We start from the raw sequence: 14,951 nt of genomic DNA, 5'->3' as shown, positions 1-14,951 counted from the left end.
CCAAAAAAAAAAAAAAAAAAAGAAAGTCTAACATGAAAATGTTAGCACAAACATTTTTCTTTGCCAAAAAACTAAAGAAGCACACTTCAATGCATAGGAGAGGATAAAAGAAAGGCATAAAAACTCATGAAACAAAACAATGGCATGCAAAGGAAACGAAACTAAAAGGAGCCCTACAAATTTAGTGTATGTATATGGGAGCTAACTTGTGTTTTTTTAAATAAAAAACATGATTTTTTAGTTTTTAAAGGTGTGATAAAAGGTATTGGATTCAAAAAAAAAAAAACTATCACACCTTCAAGTCAAACATATTTTTAAAACAACAATAAAACTCGTATAATTATCACTTCATGATGGAGGAAAGGACACGAGCCACACTTGTAATTGTAGTGATTATTTAATATAAAAATTATAATTTAACTAATCAGATTTTAAATTTATTTTTAAAAAATTATCAGTTTGAGTATTATAAATTTCATAATTATTGAAGACTTATATGGCCATTAACTTCAGAATCTTATAAAATTAATTAAGTTATATGGTTGTTAGTTTTACAACTTCAAGGAATTAATTAAATAACAAGTAAATTTATTTAAATATCAACGATTAAAAAAAAAAAATGGAAGTGATTGTTAAATGTCTCTTCGTCCCTGAGAACACCACTAAACCTCTCTTTTCTTTTGAGGTGAATGTCTTAAAGAAACAGGTTCCTTTATGTCAACTCCTTAATTATATGATTTCTCTTGCAAGGACTGTGATGCAACTTTAAAAACCTTTCTTCTTTCCTCTACTGATCTTTTCTTTCGAGTTTTGTTACTCTTTGTTGCCTTTCTCTTTCTTTTTCTCTCCTTTTTTTTCTACTGTCACTCTCCTCTTTCTTTCTTTTGTTTTTTTCTCTCATTCTTGATGTTCCTTCTTTCTCTCTTTTTGTTTAGCTACCCCTTGACGTGGGTATTGAAAGCCTCTTTTATAGGCAAGGATCGGAGAATGGTGGCCTCTTTTCACAACCATTCCTCGCAGCTCACGCTCCTCCCCTGTCCGTCTTGCAAGCCGGCCGACGGTACTGTACAAGCTGCTCACAGTTTTGGCTGATTTGGGTGGTGTTTTTTGCTGTGTTTTGCAGGTTTTTAGGAGTTAAGAACAGGTGGGAAAGGGGATGTAATTAAGGTGTGAGGATAGGGATGTAAGGCGGGCATGGTGGTTATCTTAAATGAGGAGCAAAAGGGGTGTTTCATAGGGGAACTTGAGCCATATCTCAGTTGCAAAGAACCTCACATTAGAGAAGAAGAAACAGCTGAATGACGTGTCGTCTCCATCTTTAATTAGGGATTCTAATTAAAGCAAACAATGTCGTTTCCCTTTTCAATTTGGTTTTTCTGATTAAACCGACGGCGCCGTTTTGGATAAAACAACTGGATCCTGGCATTTTAATTGCTTTCGACTTCAGGCCTTGGTTTCGCCAAACTCTCAAAATGGCATGAATTGGACTCCTTATTACAAAATCATTTTCAATTGTACCATTGATCCTTCTTAAATCAGTCTCGGCATTTACACGTGTGGATCAATATAGTCCCTGGATCCCTTATTTGTGCAATTGCAGTCCAAGTTGACTTTAAATCTTAAAATTCTATTCAATTGAGACCCGAAATGAACCAATTATGCCCTTATAATTTTAGTGCCTTTTTTATTTTAGTCACTGGACCTTCAAGTCTTCTAATTTTTGTCAAATTGACTCTTAATTCCAAGTTTTTGTTCAATCATTCAACTAAGACCTTCTATGTTTTCACCAACTTAATTTTAGTCCTTGAATTTCTAATTTATGCAATTTGGCCATAGTTTTCAATTGTTCTCTTATGTTAAAGTATTAAACTCATAATTAACTAACCTGGACTTCCAAAATTTTCCAACTTGTTCATTTTGATCCCTAGTCTTCTTATTTGTGTGATTATAATCAATTTCAAGTTTTTTTTTCAATTTCTTCAATCAAACCCAAATTATATGTCCTCATTAATTTGATTGTTTGTAAATTGAATTTTTTTTATGATTTTTCTTGAAAATGACATTTTCTTGGAAATTTTTTCTTAGAAAATTTAGAAATTAATTTGGAATATTTTGAGGATTTTAGGGGGGATGAAAATTGGGTTACGATATGTAACAGACACAGAATGTATTCTAGTTTGCATATTCGTGCTAAGGCACAAGGGACTAAAAAAATTGAAATGTAAAAAAAAGTCCTTATCCTTGGGAATTCTTTTGCATTTTTATTAAAACTAGAAATATAATCATTTTTTTATCACTATTATAATAATTTATAATTTTCTTTGCAAAATATTTTTATCGCTAAAACCTTTTTCTTCACTTAAAAATCATTAATCAAATAGTAAATTTATTAATTAAGATATTTAATAAATATTAAAAATACATAAATTTTTATTAATAATTAAATATATTTATATAAACAAAATTAATATCACTTATAATTAATCAACTGACTATATAGCATATATACTAAAAGAAACCTTACACTATCAAAATCTTTGAATTGACTCGCACACATGCAAGCAAATATTTTTGAACTACTCATTTTTATTTTATTTCAGGTTGGAAGAGCTAGAGGCTATGAAACGTCTATTTATTTTTGTATTTGAAAAATATTTTTTAAAAAATTTATAAATTTTTTATTTATTTTAAATTAATATTTTTTTTTTAGTATTTTTAAATTATTTTGATGTGCTGATATTAAAAATAATTTTTTAAAATTAAAAAAAAAATATTATTTTAATATATTAAAAAAAAACATTTAAAAACAATTTCTATCACGCCACGAACACCCTCGTGAGAACATTCTTACCACTTTAAAATTCGTGCCGTGTGTTTTATTTTAAAAAGCAGTGCAAGTGGCATGGTGCATAGCAGCCACCAAAAAATTCAGCATCTTTTTCCCTTATCGGTTTTTATTAACAATGTGCAAGGAAAAAAAAAAAACTCTTATTTGGTAGAATATATACTTGGAGAGAAAAAAATCAAAGAATAGAATAAAAATATTTCAAAGCATAGAACATAAAATATTGGAAGGGATAGTTGGTATCTCGATTGTCAACCAAATGAATCTATCGTGTGTGTATATGAATGGACCGCTAAATTTTAAAGATAGAGATAATCTCTGTATTTAAAAAAAAAATATTTCATTTTTATACTAAATATGTCTGGATGTTTCTAAAATCATTCCATTTAATATTAAGGATTTTTTTTAAATTGTAATATGTTTTAAATTTTTGGATGATTTTATGATACTTCAAATAATTCTAATATATATATATATATATATAAAGAAAAATATTGACTGTGTCATATGTTGATCTTAGTTGGCATTTCGAAATGACTCTGGAAAATTGAACCGTCCCTGCCTGTTTGCTGTAAATTTATATTTTATGACTGTTTAATATTCTTCTAGAAGACAAACATGACATTTCATCTAAGAAAACATATGGTATTTTCAGAAAAAGGAAAAAAATATTCGACTTGTTTATACTTTATAGCATGCTTTTCTGGAAAAGGAAAAAAAAAAACACAAATTATAAGCATATATTTTCTATACTAAAAAAAATTATGGTAAAACCACCTTCTTCACTGTTTGGAGATGACTTTTTTTATTTATTTATTTTTCTTTCTTGCATTTCCTCCTCTTTCTCTCTTTTATTTTTGTCATTTGTTTTTTAATTTTATTATTTAATATTTACTTGATTTTGAATTTTTTTTTATAAATTATTTTAATTTACTTTATATGAGGTTATTCTAGTCCCAAACAAACGTTTCAATATTAATATATGTTCGATTTTATAAAAAATTTATTTTTTTATCATATAATTAAATAAAAAATAATTTAAAAAATTTAAAATTCAATGGAGTTCATCGCCGAAATCATAAATTTAACAGGTTAAGTCATGAAGTTTAGGTCGATCCAATATATCATTGTTTTAATATTAAAAAAAATCATTTTGATTTTTTTAATGTTTTTGACCGATCACTTGAATTAACTTTAGACCCCTAAATTAACTAATTTAAATCAAGTTAAAACATTTTATAATTAACCAACTTTAATAATAAATATCAAATAATTGCATATGAGTTAAACATTTTTTCGACATGAGATTTTTTTCTATTTGATAGCTCAACCTTGTAAACTATTTCCATTCTAATTGATTCAAAATATGTATATTGAATCACTGAATTTACCATACTAATACAAACAATAAATTGATACATACATACATATATATATATACATACATATATATATATATACATACATATATATATATATATATATTAGTGTTGACTAACAAACAAGCTAATCCAAAACTATATTTTTATCATTAAATGCAAAATAAAGTAACGTTTTTTTTGGTTCATTGTTTAGACGATAGGGGTGAAATTTTTTGAATTTGAGCGGTCCAACTTCTACGTATTGGATTGATATTTGACCGTTCGAAATTCAAATTCTTCCTTTTCAATTGGCCTTTCACTGCTCTGACCACCTTTTATTTTTATTTTATTTGAGGTGGCTCTTCTAGATATCCCTTGGTTGGGGTTTGAAATTTGAATGGGTCCTCTACTAAAACAACCAAACAAACCCTTGTATTTTGTTGAATGTGGTTCCTTAGCTGATAGCCACAATATTGGAAGGTCAATAATTCCAGCCCCGTATTATATAAGGAGGGTTGTCTTTAACCATTTATTATATTATATAATATATATTATATATTATAAATAAATAAAAAAGCTGAATGACAACGGTTTTTTGCCACGCCTCCGAAAACAAAGCATTATTCATGTCACTGTATATTATAATTTTTTAATTTATTAAAAAAAAAAAAAACTAAATTGCGACGATTTTTTACGGTGCCTCCGGAAACATAAGCACTGTTTACATCATTGTAGCCCTACAGTTACATGAAAATGGTAACGTCGGTCCTCGCGTTTCCCTTTTGTGATATTTTAATTTTTGATATTTTGTTGTTCTGCGTCTCGGTTGTAAAAATTTATTTTCATCATTTTTTTAGTTTAAGTTTTCATAAAAGAAAAAGTTGTTAAAAAATAATAATAAAGAAATATTTAGGTGGTCATATTCTTACCATAAAAAAGATTAAAATTGATTTTAATGAGTTTGTTTTGGATGGAAAAAATTTAATAATAGCTGTTTTGTACATCGATAATGTAGAAAAAAATACATTGGAGCCCTATAAAGTCTTTTTAGATCTTATATGATTTTTAAGTCTTAGAGTATTTTCAATGTATTTTGTGATTTGAAATGAGTTAATTTATATTTTTAATTTGTTTTAGAAGTTTTATGTAAAAAATAGGCTAAAAGTTAACCTTTGGAAGTAAAAAATTTCAGCATTGATTTTTCAACTACTAGAAATGATCAAGAAATTATTGCAGCAATTGATGCATTGTATGCTATAATTTTTATATATATAGTCATGTGGGTCTGGACTAGGCCGACATTCACTTGCATTTTCTTTTTTTTTTTAGGCTTGGCCAGCTAGGCTTGTGATTTTTTTTTTATAATTGAAACTAAATTTAAATTTAAATTAATAGTTACAATGCTACTTAACAAATTTAATTATATCATACTTTTTAAATGAGATTAGACATTTTATGCTTATATTTGCAATCACTTTTTTTTTTTTTACAATTATATATGAGTGTAGTATGCAAAAAATTATATAAAAATGTACATTAATATTCAATGAGAATTAAATAATTTTTTAATTGTTAATTTTCATATGGTTTTCATAAATTAATTATTCCTTGTGTGATTTATAATGTAATGGGAAAATATAATGGAATGTAATGAGTTGTTGCATTACATTTCATTATTTGGTTACAAATACTCTTAGTAATATGATGAAAAACTTGTACAAATTTTTTCATTCTAGTCCCTGTATTTTTGAAAATAAATTTAGTCTATAAATCTTACTTTTATGTATTTTTAAAAATTATAATTTAGTTCTTATAATAAAGAAAACTTCTTATAATTAGGTCTTCTTATGATTACTCTTGATCATGTAATTGTTCATTACATAGTCTTTATTGCTTGTAATGTGATAAATCATCATAATTGCAATGATGTATTACAGTATAATTTTAAATATTACCAATCAAATACAAAAATCTAATATATCATTATATTATAAGATTCATTATATCTAATCATACATGCTGTTAGGATATCATTTGGCTTCCTATTCTTTTTTTTTTTTTTTTTTTTTTTTTGAGTATAAGGATGCAAAGTTAGAGAACATTTGGATCGTGTTTCACAAAAAAATATTTTATTTTTATTTTATTGTATTGATTTTAAAAATAATTTTAAAAAAATAAAAATAGTATTATTTTGATATATTTTAATATAAGAAATATTTTAAAAATAATCATAACCACACTTTTTAAATAAAAATTAATTTTCTATATTTGTGCATAATCCGGTAATTTTATGTATCTTTTGAAAGAAAAAAAAAAAATCACCCTTGCGTGCTTAGCACTTGAATCGATGTAAAATATTAAGTTTCCTAATTGGGTGTTGTGTTATTCTAGTAATGTTAATATATTAAATGAAATCTTATTTGATTTGGATATCTCTTTAATTGGTTGTAATGATTTTTATTAAAAAACAATTGAGTTTATTTAAGATTTTTAATAAATTCTTAATAATTATTCGAAATGCATTTGTTAGCTAACCTTATGAAATAATCAATAAAAAAAAAAAAGCTTGTTTGAAAATATAATTATAATTTTTTTTTAAAATACTTTTCATTTTAAAATATATCAAAATAATTTTTTTTTATTTTTAAAAAATTATTTTTAAGATCAGTTTATCGAAACAATCAAATATATATATATATAATTAATTTTTTATAAAAAAAATTAAATCTATTAAAAATACAAATTAGTTTGCGTTTCCAAAGTCTTAAATGGCTGCTGCAAACAAAAATTTATAAAATAAAATATTTTTTTTATTAAAATTAATTGTTTTTTAAAGGAAGAGAAAAAAAAAATATAGTGTTCCATGTATACTTCTTTTCAATTTTTTTTTTTTTTTTAAAAAAAGAAAAGAAAAAAGAAGTCAACATCTTTCCATTTTTAACCATTCGTTAATTTTTTTTTTTTTTTTTAAAAAAAAAGAAAAGAAAAGAGAGCAAAACCAGAAATCAGGAATTGCTCACTCTCTCCTCTCTCTCTGTGGGATATGGTTTTTTAGTTTAAATTTGGTGACTTTGAGCTCTCAAAAGACACACGCAGAGTGAGAGAGGGAGAGGGAGAGGGAGAGGACTGAAGCGGGTGTCTAAAGCAGCAGAAGACATCTGTGTTCTGTCTTGGTGTCCTAAAACGAAAAAAGAAGAACAACAACTTGAAAGAGAAAAACAAGATATGGGCACCACTGCTAATCAAGATCAAGCAATCAAACAATTTCAGTCCATAATGGACCAAAGTCAGCTCTCAAAATCCACTTCACATTCTTTTTAAATCTTTCTTTTTACTTTTTCCCATGAAAATTTGATCTAAAATTACTAACAAAGAGTTTTTTTTTTTTGGCAGTAGATGAGTCAATGAAGAACACATATCAGGTTAGTTTCTCTTGGAACTTTGTTGATCTGATTTATTTTTGACTGATTCTTATAGTTATTGAACTATCTGGTTTAGTTGACTGTTTGTTTTCCTAAAAATAGATTTTTTTATTGTTTCAATCAAACATAAACAAGATAATCATACATATACCATTCCGCTTCGTTTGGATTTGATCTGGGTTTATTATGATTTGCAGTGTTCTCTTTGTTACTGCCTTTGCATGTTACATGGTCTGATTTATATGTAAAAAGATTGGTGTTTGCTGTATTGTGAAGTTCTTTAGTGTACGAAGCAATTTATTTTGCTATTGGATAGTATTCGTTGATCTCCTCTATGCTTTTCTGGTTCAGAAGATAATGCCAACGCATGTTCATTGCACTGAAATTTGCTGGATCTTTATACTAATTGTTGATACTGGAGTAGGCTCTAATGATTTTACTGTACTTCCCATGAAAATTTTATTTTTCTTTTCTTTTCTTTTCTTTGTCGGAGCAAAAGTTTGGAGCCCTTTTTTTTTTTTTTTTTTTTTTTTTAAAAAAAAAATTTTGAACTGAATTTGATGAAATATCCTGGACAGCACCATAAGATATTAGGATATCATGATCTTTATGTTTGAAATATACAACTTTTTTTTTTGTCAACTTATTTTATTCGAGTAGCAAAAACCTATCGTATTTACTGCATGTTGCCTATAGTCTTCAGATGCTCGAATGACCTCGTTTCATCATTCTTTCTCAAAATAGGTGTATTGAATTGTATGAATTCAACTTCCTTTTCCTTTTGGTAAATTTGATGAAGAAGGAATTGTCTTGACTCTTTCAAGTGAATGGAATGACAAATAGGTCCAAAAGATATGGCAGCATCAGAAACTAGCATTAAGTTCATAATTTGGGATGGAAATGATCTCAAAATAGGACAATCGTCTAGAGAGTTACAATTTCCTTCCAAGTCTGGATTACATGAGCGATGAGAGCATTTCTGTGGCTAGTTGCACAGTTCTTCATTCAAGATTTCCTGCATTGTAGGGGATTACAAGGAAACGACAAAAGAAAGTTTGAGGAATACTTGATGTCATTTTCGATTATTTCTATATCTTCATTATCCTATTGCATTTGCGGTTTCCCCTTCCAATAATTGTTGTATCAATAAAAGGTATTCTAATAAACAAATGTTCTACTTTAACCTTGTCCTATGATCTGCAGAATATGCACCAGGGCTATCCAACAGAAACTTTGGTGCGGTTTCTCAAAGCAAGGGACTGGAATGTTGCCAAGGCTCATAAAATGGTTAGATCCATTTACTTACAGAGAAGAATGTGATTTAATTAACTAGTCCCTAGGAATTAAATATCCTCTTCATAGTCATTTGTCTTTGGGCCTCATTCCTGCTGTGGTTGTTTTATTGTTCCAGTTGGTTGATTGTTTAGAATGGAGGACACAAAGCAAGATCGATGACATGTTAACGGTGAGTTTTCTTTTTCGTATAATTCTTCGGATGGTTGCTATTTGTTCTTTACAATGCAAAACCTGATTTTCTCTGATTCATCTTGACATGATTAAAAAGTCTGATCATGTTCTACTTGGGTTCTACATTTAGATATGTAGGTTTTTTTTCCTGATCTGTTTTAACATATTTAGTGTATCTTAGAAGGAAAACAGGTACAATGATCCACAACCTTAAAAATAAATGAAGCAAATGAAGGAGAACCCTCTACATGTGGTAAAACTAGAAGGAGAACCCTCCACAAAGCTTCCCTGTTTTACCTAAATGCTCATGCAAGATGATGCTTTGATCTGGAATGAGATGCTGAATAAAAATGTCTGTCTCTGGACTTTGAAGGATAGCTGTTGCTCAAACTGCCATCTCTTCTTTGAAGTAGACCAGCTGCTTATGCATTTCTTTGTAGTTTGCTGCCTTCTGCATTTCTCAGCAACGTCAGGATGTAAACTCTACCACAAAACTGGAATATAAACCTCCCAAGTGAAAATTAATGTCAGCTAATTGAACATGCTGCAATGTTCCAAACTGTTCTCTTATTAAGAATTGACTGAAAAAAGATATGCCTGCTGTCTTTTGTGTACAGTTCATTAAATCCAGCACAATGTTTCGTTTTTGGAGCAGAAATTGGCATGCTCAGTTCTTTTCTAAATATATAAATTATATATTGCAAACTTATGTTGTAGATACTTGTATGACCCTCAGTGCTTCCGTCAAAACATGTGCTGTAGATACTTGACCTTCAGTGCTTCTCTTCAAAATCTATGTAACAATTGCATAGCTTGCATATTTGATAACACCATTTTTGTATAAGATTGCAAATAGAACGAGGCACCATTCATTGTACTTGTGGTTAATTTTCTAGCAGTTTATGATGATTCATAGCACATTAGTGAAACAGCTGTGCATTCCATCTGTTGGACATCTTTCATATTATTATTGATTTGATTATTTCTGTCTCAGAAACCAATAATTCCCACCAATTTGTATAGAGCAGTTCGAGAATCTCAACTTTTAGGATTATCAGGCTACTCTAAAGAGGTATGCATTGATTTTTCCAAGTTCAGTCTTGCCATCCAACAGATATCATTGCTGTAGCCAGCTTGCTGGAGAGGAAGGGGAGGGAGAGGGGGGGGCGCTGGTGATTGCAATCCATTTTTCTATAACAATTTGAAAAATCTGCTTCTTTATGATTTACCTTGTTTTTTTTTTTTCTGATGCAACCCCCCATGAGAACTTATAGCTGCAAATATTTCTGAGAATTTTTTAACGTAGTGTTTTCCCCTTTTATGCTGATCTTTCAGGGTCTTCCTATCATTACCATTGGTGCTGGGCTCAGTACATTTGATAAAGCTTCTGTAAGGATTTTTCATTTTATTACATCTTTTTTAAATATGAAGGTTAATAATTTGCGTTACTGCAGTGGTGATAATATTGACTGGTATCTGATTCTGTTTCTACTTGCTGGTCCTCTTTTTGTTTCTTTTAAAGCAGTATCTTTGAACGCTGCTATGTGCACATGTCTTTTTTTGTATGCAATTTACTGTTCGGTTGTATTCACTTCATCACTGCCTTCTATTGCTTTTAGGTACATTACTATGTGCAGTCACACATCCAAATAAATGAATATAGAGATCGTGTGATATTGGTGGGTTTAGCATCTTCTGTGTTTATGCAAATAATTATCATTTTTTTCTTGTTGCATAGCTGAATTTGGTTAGTTTTTCTTTTAGCCAACTGCAACCAAGAAGTATGGACGACATATTAGCACCTGTCTGAAGGTTTTAGATATGACTGGCTTAAAGCTTTCAGCATTGAATCATTTAAAGGTATCTTTTATGTTAAGCATACTTTTAATTTTTCATTGGTTTCAACTACACAGCTCTCCTTTCTTATTTATCCTTGCATGAATTTGCTGCATTTATTTATACAGGTGCGTTCATTGCACTGTATTACTTTCATGTGATGCAATTGTATTTAGTATCATTCAAAGGCATCTTATACTCGTTTATTGTGCTGTTTACCAGCAGTTTAACATGAAGAGTGTTCTCTAAATGGTAATTTGAAGCTTTGAAAATTTCCAGAAAGGGAATAGGATATGTAATTGTAGCTACTTGTGAGTGGAATTGTCACACAATCACTGCAAACTTTGAACAATGTTCGCCAGTGTTTGTTTTCAGCTGGTGATATCCACTTAATCTGCACTATTATTTTTATGTAGATGCATCTGCAGTTTTGTGTTTCTTTTTGTTTTATGTTTCTCTAAAGAGCTTGTCTAGGTAGAAGGTTTTGCCTTGTTCTCATGTTTTATCAACTAATTAGCTTATGTACTCTTGGGAGTCTTCTGAAACTCCCAAGTTCTGATATATATATTTTTTAATCCTCTATTGCAGCTATTGACTACCATGTCCACAATTGACGACTTGAATTATCCAGAAAAAACAGAAATATACTATATTGTCAATGCCCCATATATATTTTCAGCTTGTTGGAAGGTTTGTGTTTGCTTTTTTTTCTAGTCTTGAAGAATTTTAGAATAGTTGTCTCAGGAACACGTTACACGTACCCTCTTCAGCAGCTTAAAACATTTTGGAATACATTGGCAGGTTGTGAAGCCTCTCTTACAAGAAAGGACAAGGAAGAAAATTCAGGTGCTGCAAGGTTGTGGAAGAGATGAATTGTTAAAGGTAAGGTGGTGCAACAAAGCATTGTTTCTGAACTTTCTTCTAAGCTTGCATTTCATTTCTAATATCAGCTGTGGCTTTTATCTTATAATGCACCTTTACTCCTGCCCCTTAACCCTTTGGTATAGAAAGACAAAAGCATGTTACTAAGAAAGAGAGTATTCATAGTAGCTCCTCCCTCATTGTCTTCCTTCATTTTGCATTTTTTATGGAAAATAGGAAAAGCCAATTGGCTTTTATTTTTTATGACTTTTAATCACTCTTATGGGCTGTGATTCTCTTGTGTTTCTGCAAGGCAAAGCCAACTGAGCTGCTCTTGTTTCATTTCTTCTGGTGTAATTTCCACTTATTGAAGAATGCCAATCTCATACACCTCCATGACACAAGTAACTAAGGATGTCTGACCAGGTTGATTTATGACTTGCATGCAGATTATGGATTATTCTTCCCTGCCACATTTTTGTAGAAAAGAAGGCTCTGGTTCATCCAAGAACACTGAGGATGGAAGCAATTGTTTCTCCCCGGACCATGCATTCCACCAACAGCTATACAGTTACATCAAACAGCAAGCTGAACTTCTGGATTCAATTTCACCGATCAAACAGGGGTCAGTCCATGTGGGTTTCCCTGATCCAGACCCCGAAGATGCCAAGATTGCTAAAACAATAGAATCCGAGTTCCACAGGCTCAGGAATCTGAATGGGCTATCTAACTCATTAAATGACCTTAAAGTTGATGGTAACTAACAGATGGATAAGGGGCAGCTTTGACTCGTTGCATATTCATGCCTGCCTGCTTTGAAAGCAGGATTGTGTAATTCAGTTATTATGCCATTGCTTGTATCAAGCTCGATGCAGGTTTTGATAAAGACGAAACTAATCTGTAGACTGACAAAACCACCTTCGAGTGGATAATTATATTCCAGTTTCAAGTATTAGGAAGCACTTTTATTGCTTCACACAATGAGGTTTCCATTCTGGTACTTCACTTTCTTATTTTCGCTGTCAAAAAATGCTCTTTGAATTTTTTTTTTTTTGAATTTTGATATGTTATATCAAAAATAAATTTTAAAAAATAAATAAAAATGTTATTTTGATTCTGACAAACAATCATTATTCTGTCAAAAATATTATTTTTAATAAATTTAAAAAAAATAAAAAATGAGCAATTATAATAAATGTTGTGGTGAAATTATTGTGGATCAAAGATATATTTTACTGTGGATTGTGGATTGTAATAGTAGTTTTATTTTTTAATTTCTAATCTTTTCACGAATGGATAAACATTTATTTGGCTTTCTTGCACAAGAGTATCTAAGTTTTTTTCAAGTATAAGCAAATAATGCTTTTAGCCTCAGAAAAGACAAAAAAAAAAAAAAAAAAAAAGCTTTGTTTTTTGGAGTATTTTGTGTAATTAAGAGAATCATGGGGGCATTTTTAGTATTTTCATGTAGTATTTTTTATTTTTGAATTAAAAAGTTGTTAGAGCGTGTTTCACATATCCCCGCAAGTGGGTTGTGCCTGCGCCATTAAGGAAGGGTGTGAGATACTTCTCGATGGTCAAATTTAGCCAACCATCGTATCACTAAATGCAAAGTCGTGTCCTCTTCTACAATTAGTGGAGCGTGTAGATATATCATGATTGGATTGCTGTCGGTGATTGATTTTTTGCGTTTTTTTTTCTCTGCTGACAACTAAAGTGTATAATTATTCTCTTTTTGTTTGTTGTTTGCTTGGATCTAACAACCATATTTGATGCCAGACCTAGGCTTGCTTGAGTCTGGCATGGTTGCCAGACCAAAGACATATTGGTCTCGCAAGGCCGCCAGATCCATGCGGCTAGGTTTGCCAAGCTCAACTACCGTGGGTTTGCATGTTGCCAGACCCAAGTAAACTTGAGTCATGTATTTTTGTCAGACCTAAGTAACATGGGTCTGACATGTTGCCAGACCTAATTATATTTGAGTTAGGTATGGTTGTCATACTCAAGGACCTTGATTGTTATTGTTATTGTTATTGTTATTGTTATTGTTATTGTTATTGTTATTGTTGTTGTTGTTCAAGTAAACTTGATCAGACATATTTGTCAAATCTAAGTAATGTGGGTTTAAAAATTATTTATAAATGAAGTATAAATAATTTATAAACAAAAAATCATAAAAAATAATAATATAATTTAACATGTTTTAAATCTAAAAATTCAAATCATATCTTTCCATTAAAATATTTTATTTTTTATGTTTATGAATTTGTTATTCCTTTAATAGAAATTATATCTTCTCCCTTTTTTTTTTTTTTTTTTAATTATATATGTTTTTAAGTGAATGCCTAGATCTGACATGATTCAAGTGTCTTGGCTTAATAACCATGTCAAATCCAAGCAACTTGAGTCTGACGGTCACGTTAAACCCAAACATCTTGGGTCTAGAGGTTATGCCATACCCACGACCATTGGGTTTGAAAGTTTATGCTTGGGTTTTATCTTAAAAAAAACTTCCTTTACAACATAAATCTACATAAAATGTTCAAACAAATATTATAAAAATTTTAAAAAACTACATAAATTGTATAATGAAACTAAACACATATAGTCCAATATTGTTAAAAAAAAATATATAAAATAATGTTGTCATTGGTGAGATATTACAAACAACCACCCATTAAATAAATTTTTTTTGCAACAAGTTTGAGTAAAGAAAATATATATAAAAATACAAATTCAAATAAAAAAAAAGAGAGAGAAGATATAATTTCTATTGAAGCAATAACAAATTTATAAACATAAAAAATAAATTATTTCAATAAGAAGATATGATTTAAATTTTTAGATCTAAAATGTTAAATTAAATTTTTGTGATGATTTGTTGTTTATAAATAATTTCTGAATTTGAATTTCTATTTAGAATACTTTAAGGATAGTTTAAATTATTTTTATATAAAAAATAAAAAAATTAATTAGAATTTTTGTTTAGGATACTTCATGATAGTTTAAATGATTTTTTTTTATAAAACATTAAAAAAATTATAAAAAAATATTAATTAAAATTTTTATTTAGAATACTTCAAGATAGTTTAAATGATTTTTTTTTATATAAAAAAATCAATTAGGATTTTTTTTTATGATATTTTAAGATAATTTAAA

At 29.1% G+C, this 14,951-nt stretch overlaps 1 protein-coding gene across 2 annotated transcripts; it reads left to right on the top strand.

Annotated features, from left to right (window-relative positions):
- Positions 1-7,182: 7,182 nt before the first annotated feature.
- LOC118056870 (phosphatidylinositol/phosphatidylcholine transfer protein SFH1) lies at positions 7,183-12,773 on the top strand. Of its 2 annotated transcripts, none has more exons than XM_035069261.2 (11): positions 7,183-7,492; positions 7,603-7,628; positions 8,832-8,915; positions 9,040-9,093; positions 10,090-10,167; positions 10,431-10,484; positions 10,715-10,774; positions 10,860-10,955; positions 11,520-11,621; positions 11,733-11,813; positions 12,242-12,773. In XM_035069261.2, the coding sequence occupies exons 1-11, from the start codon at positions 7,432-7,434 to the stop codon at positions 12,554-12,556; spliced, it is 1,011 nt and encodes a 336-aa protein (XP_034925152.1). In that variant the 5' UTR covers positions 7,183-7,431; the 3' UTR covers positions 12,557-12,773. The 2 variants fall into 2 exon arrangements, with proteins under 2 accessions (XP_034925152.1, XP_034925153.1); XM_035069262.2 differs by having other exon boundaries at positions 7,600-7,628.
- The last annotated feature ends 2,178 nt before the right edge of the window (positions 12,774-14,951 follow it).

This window comes from Populus alba, chromosome 1 (genome assembly GCF_005239225.2).
Source record: "Populus alba chromosome 1, ASM523922v2, whole genome shotgun sequence".
Classification (NCBI taxonomy): Eukaryota; Viridiplantae; Streptophyta; class Magnoliopsida; order Malpighiales; family Salicaceae; genus Populus; species Populus alba.
The sequence above is the reverse complement of the archived record's forward strand: the minus strand, read 5'-3'. Positions and strand labels throughout refer to the sequence as shown.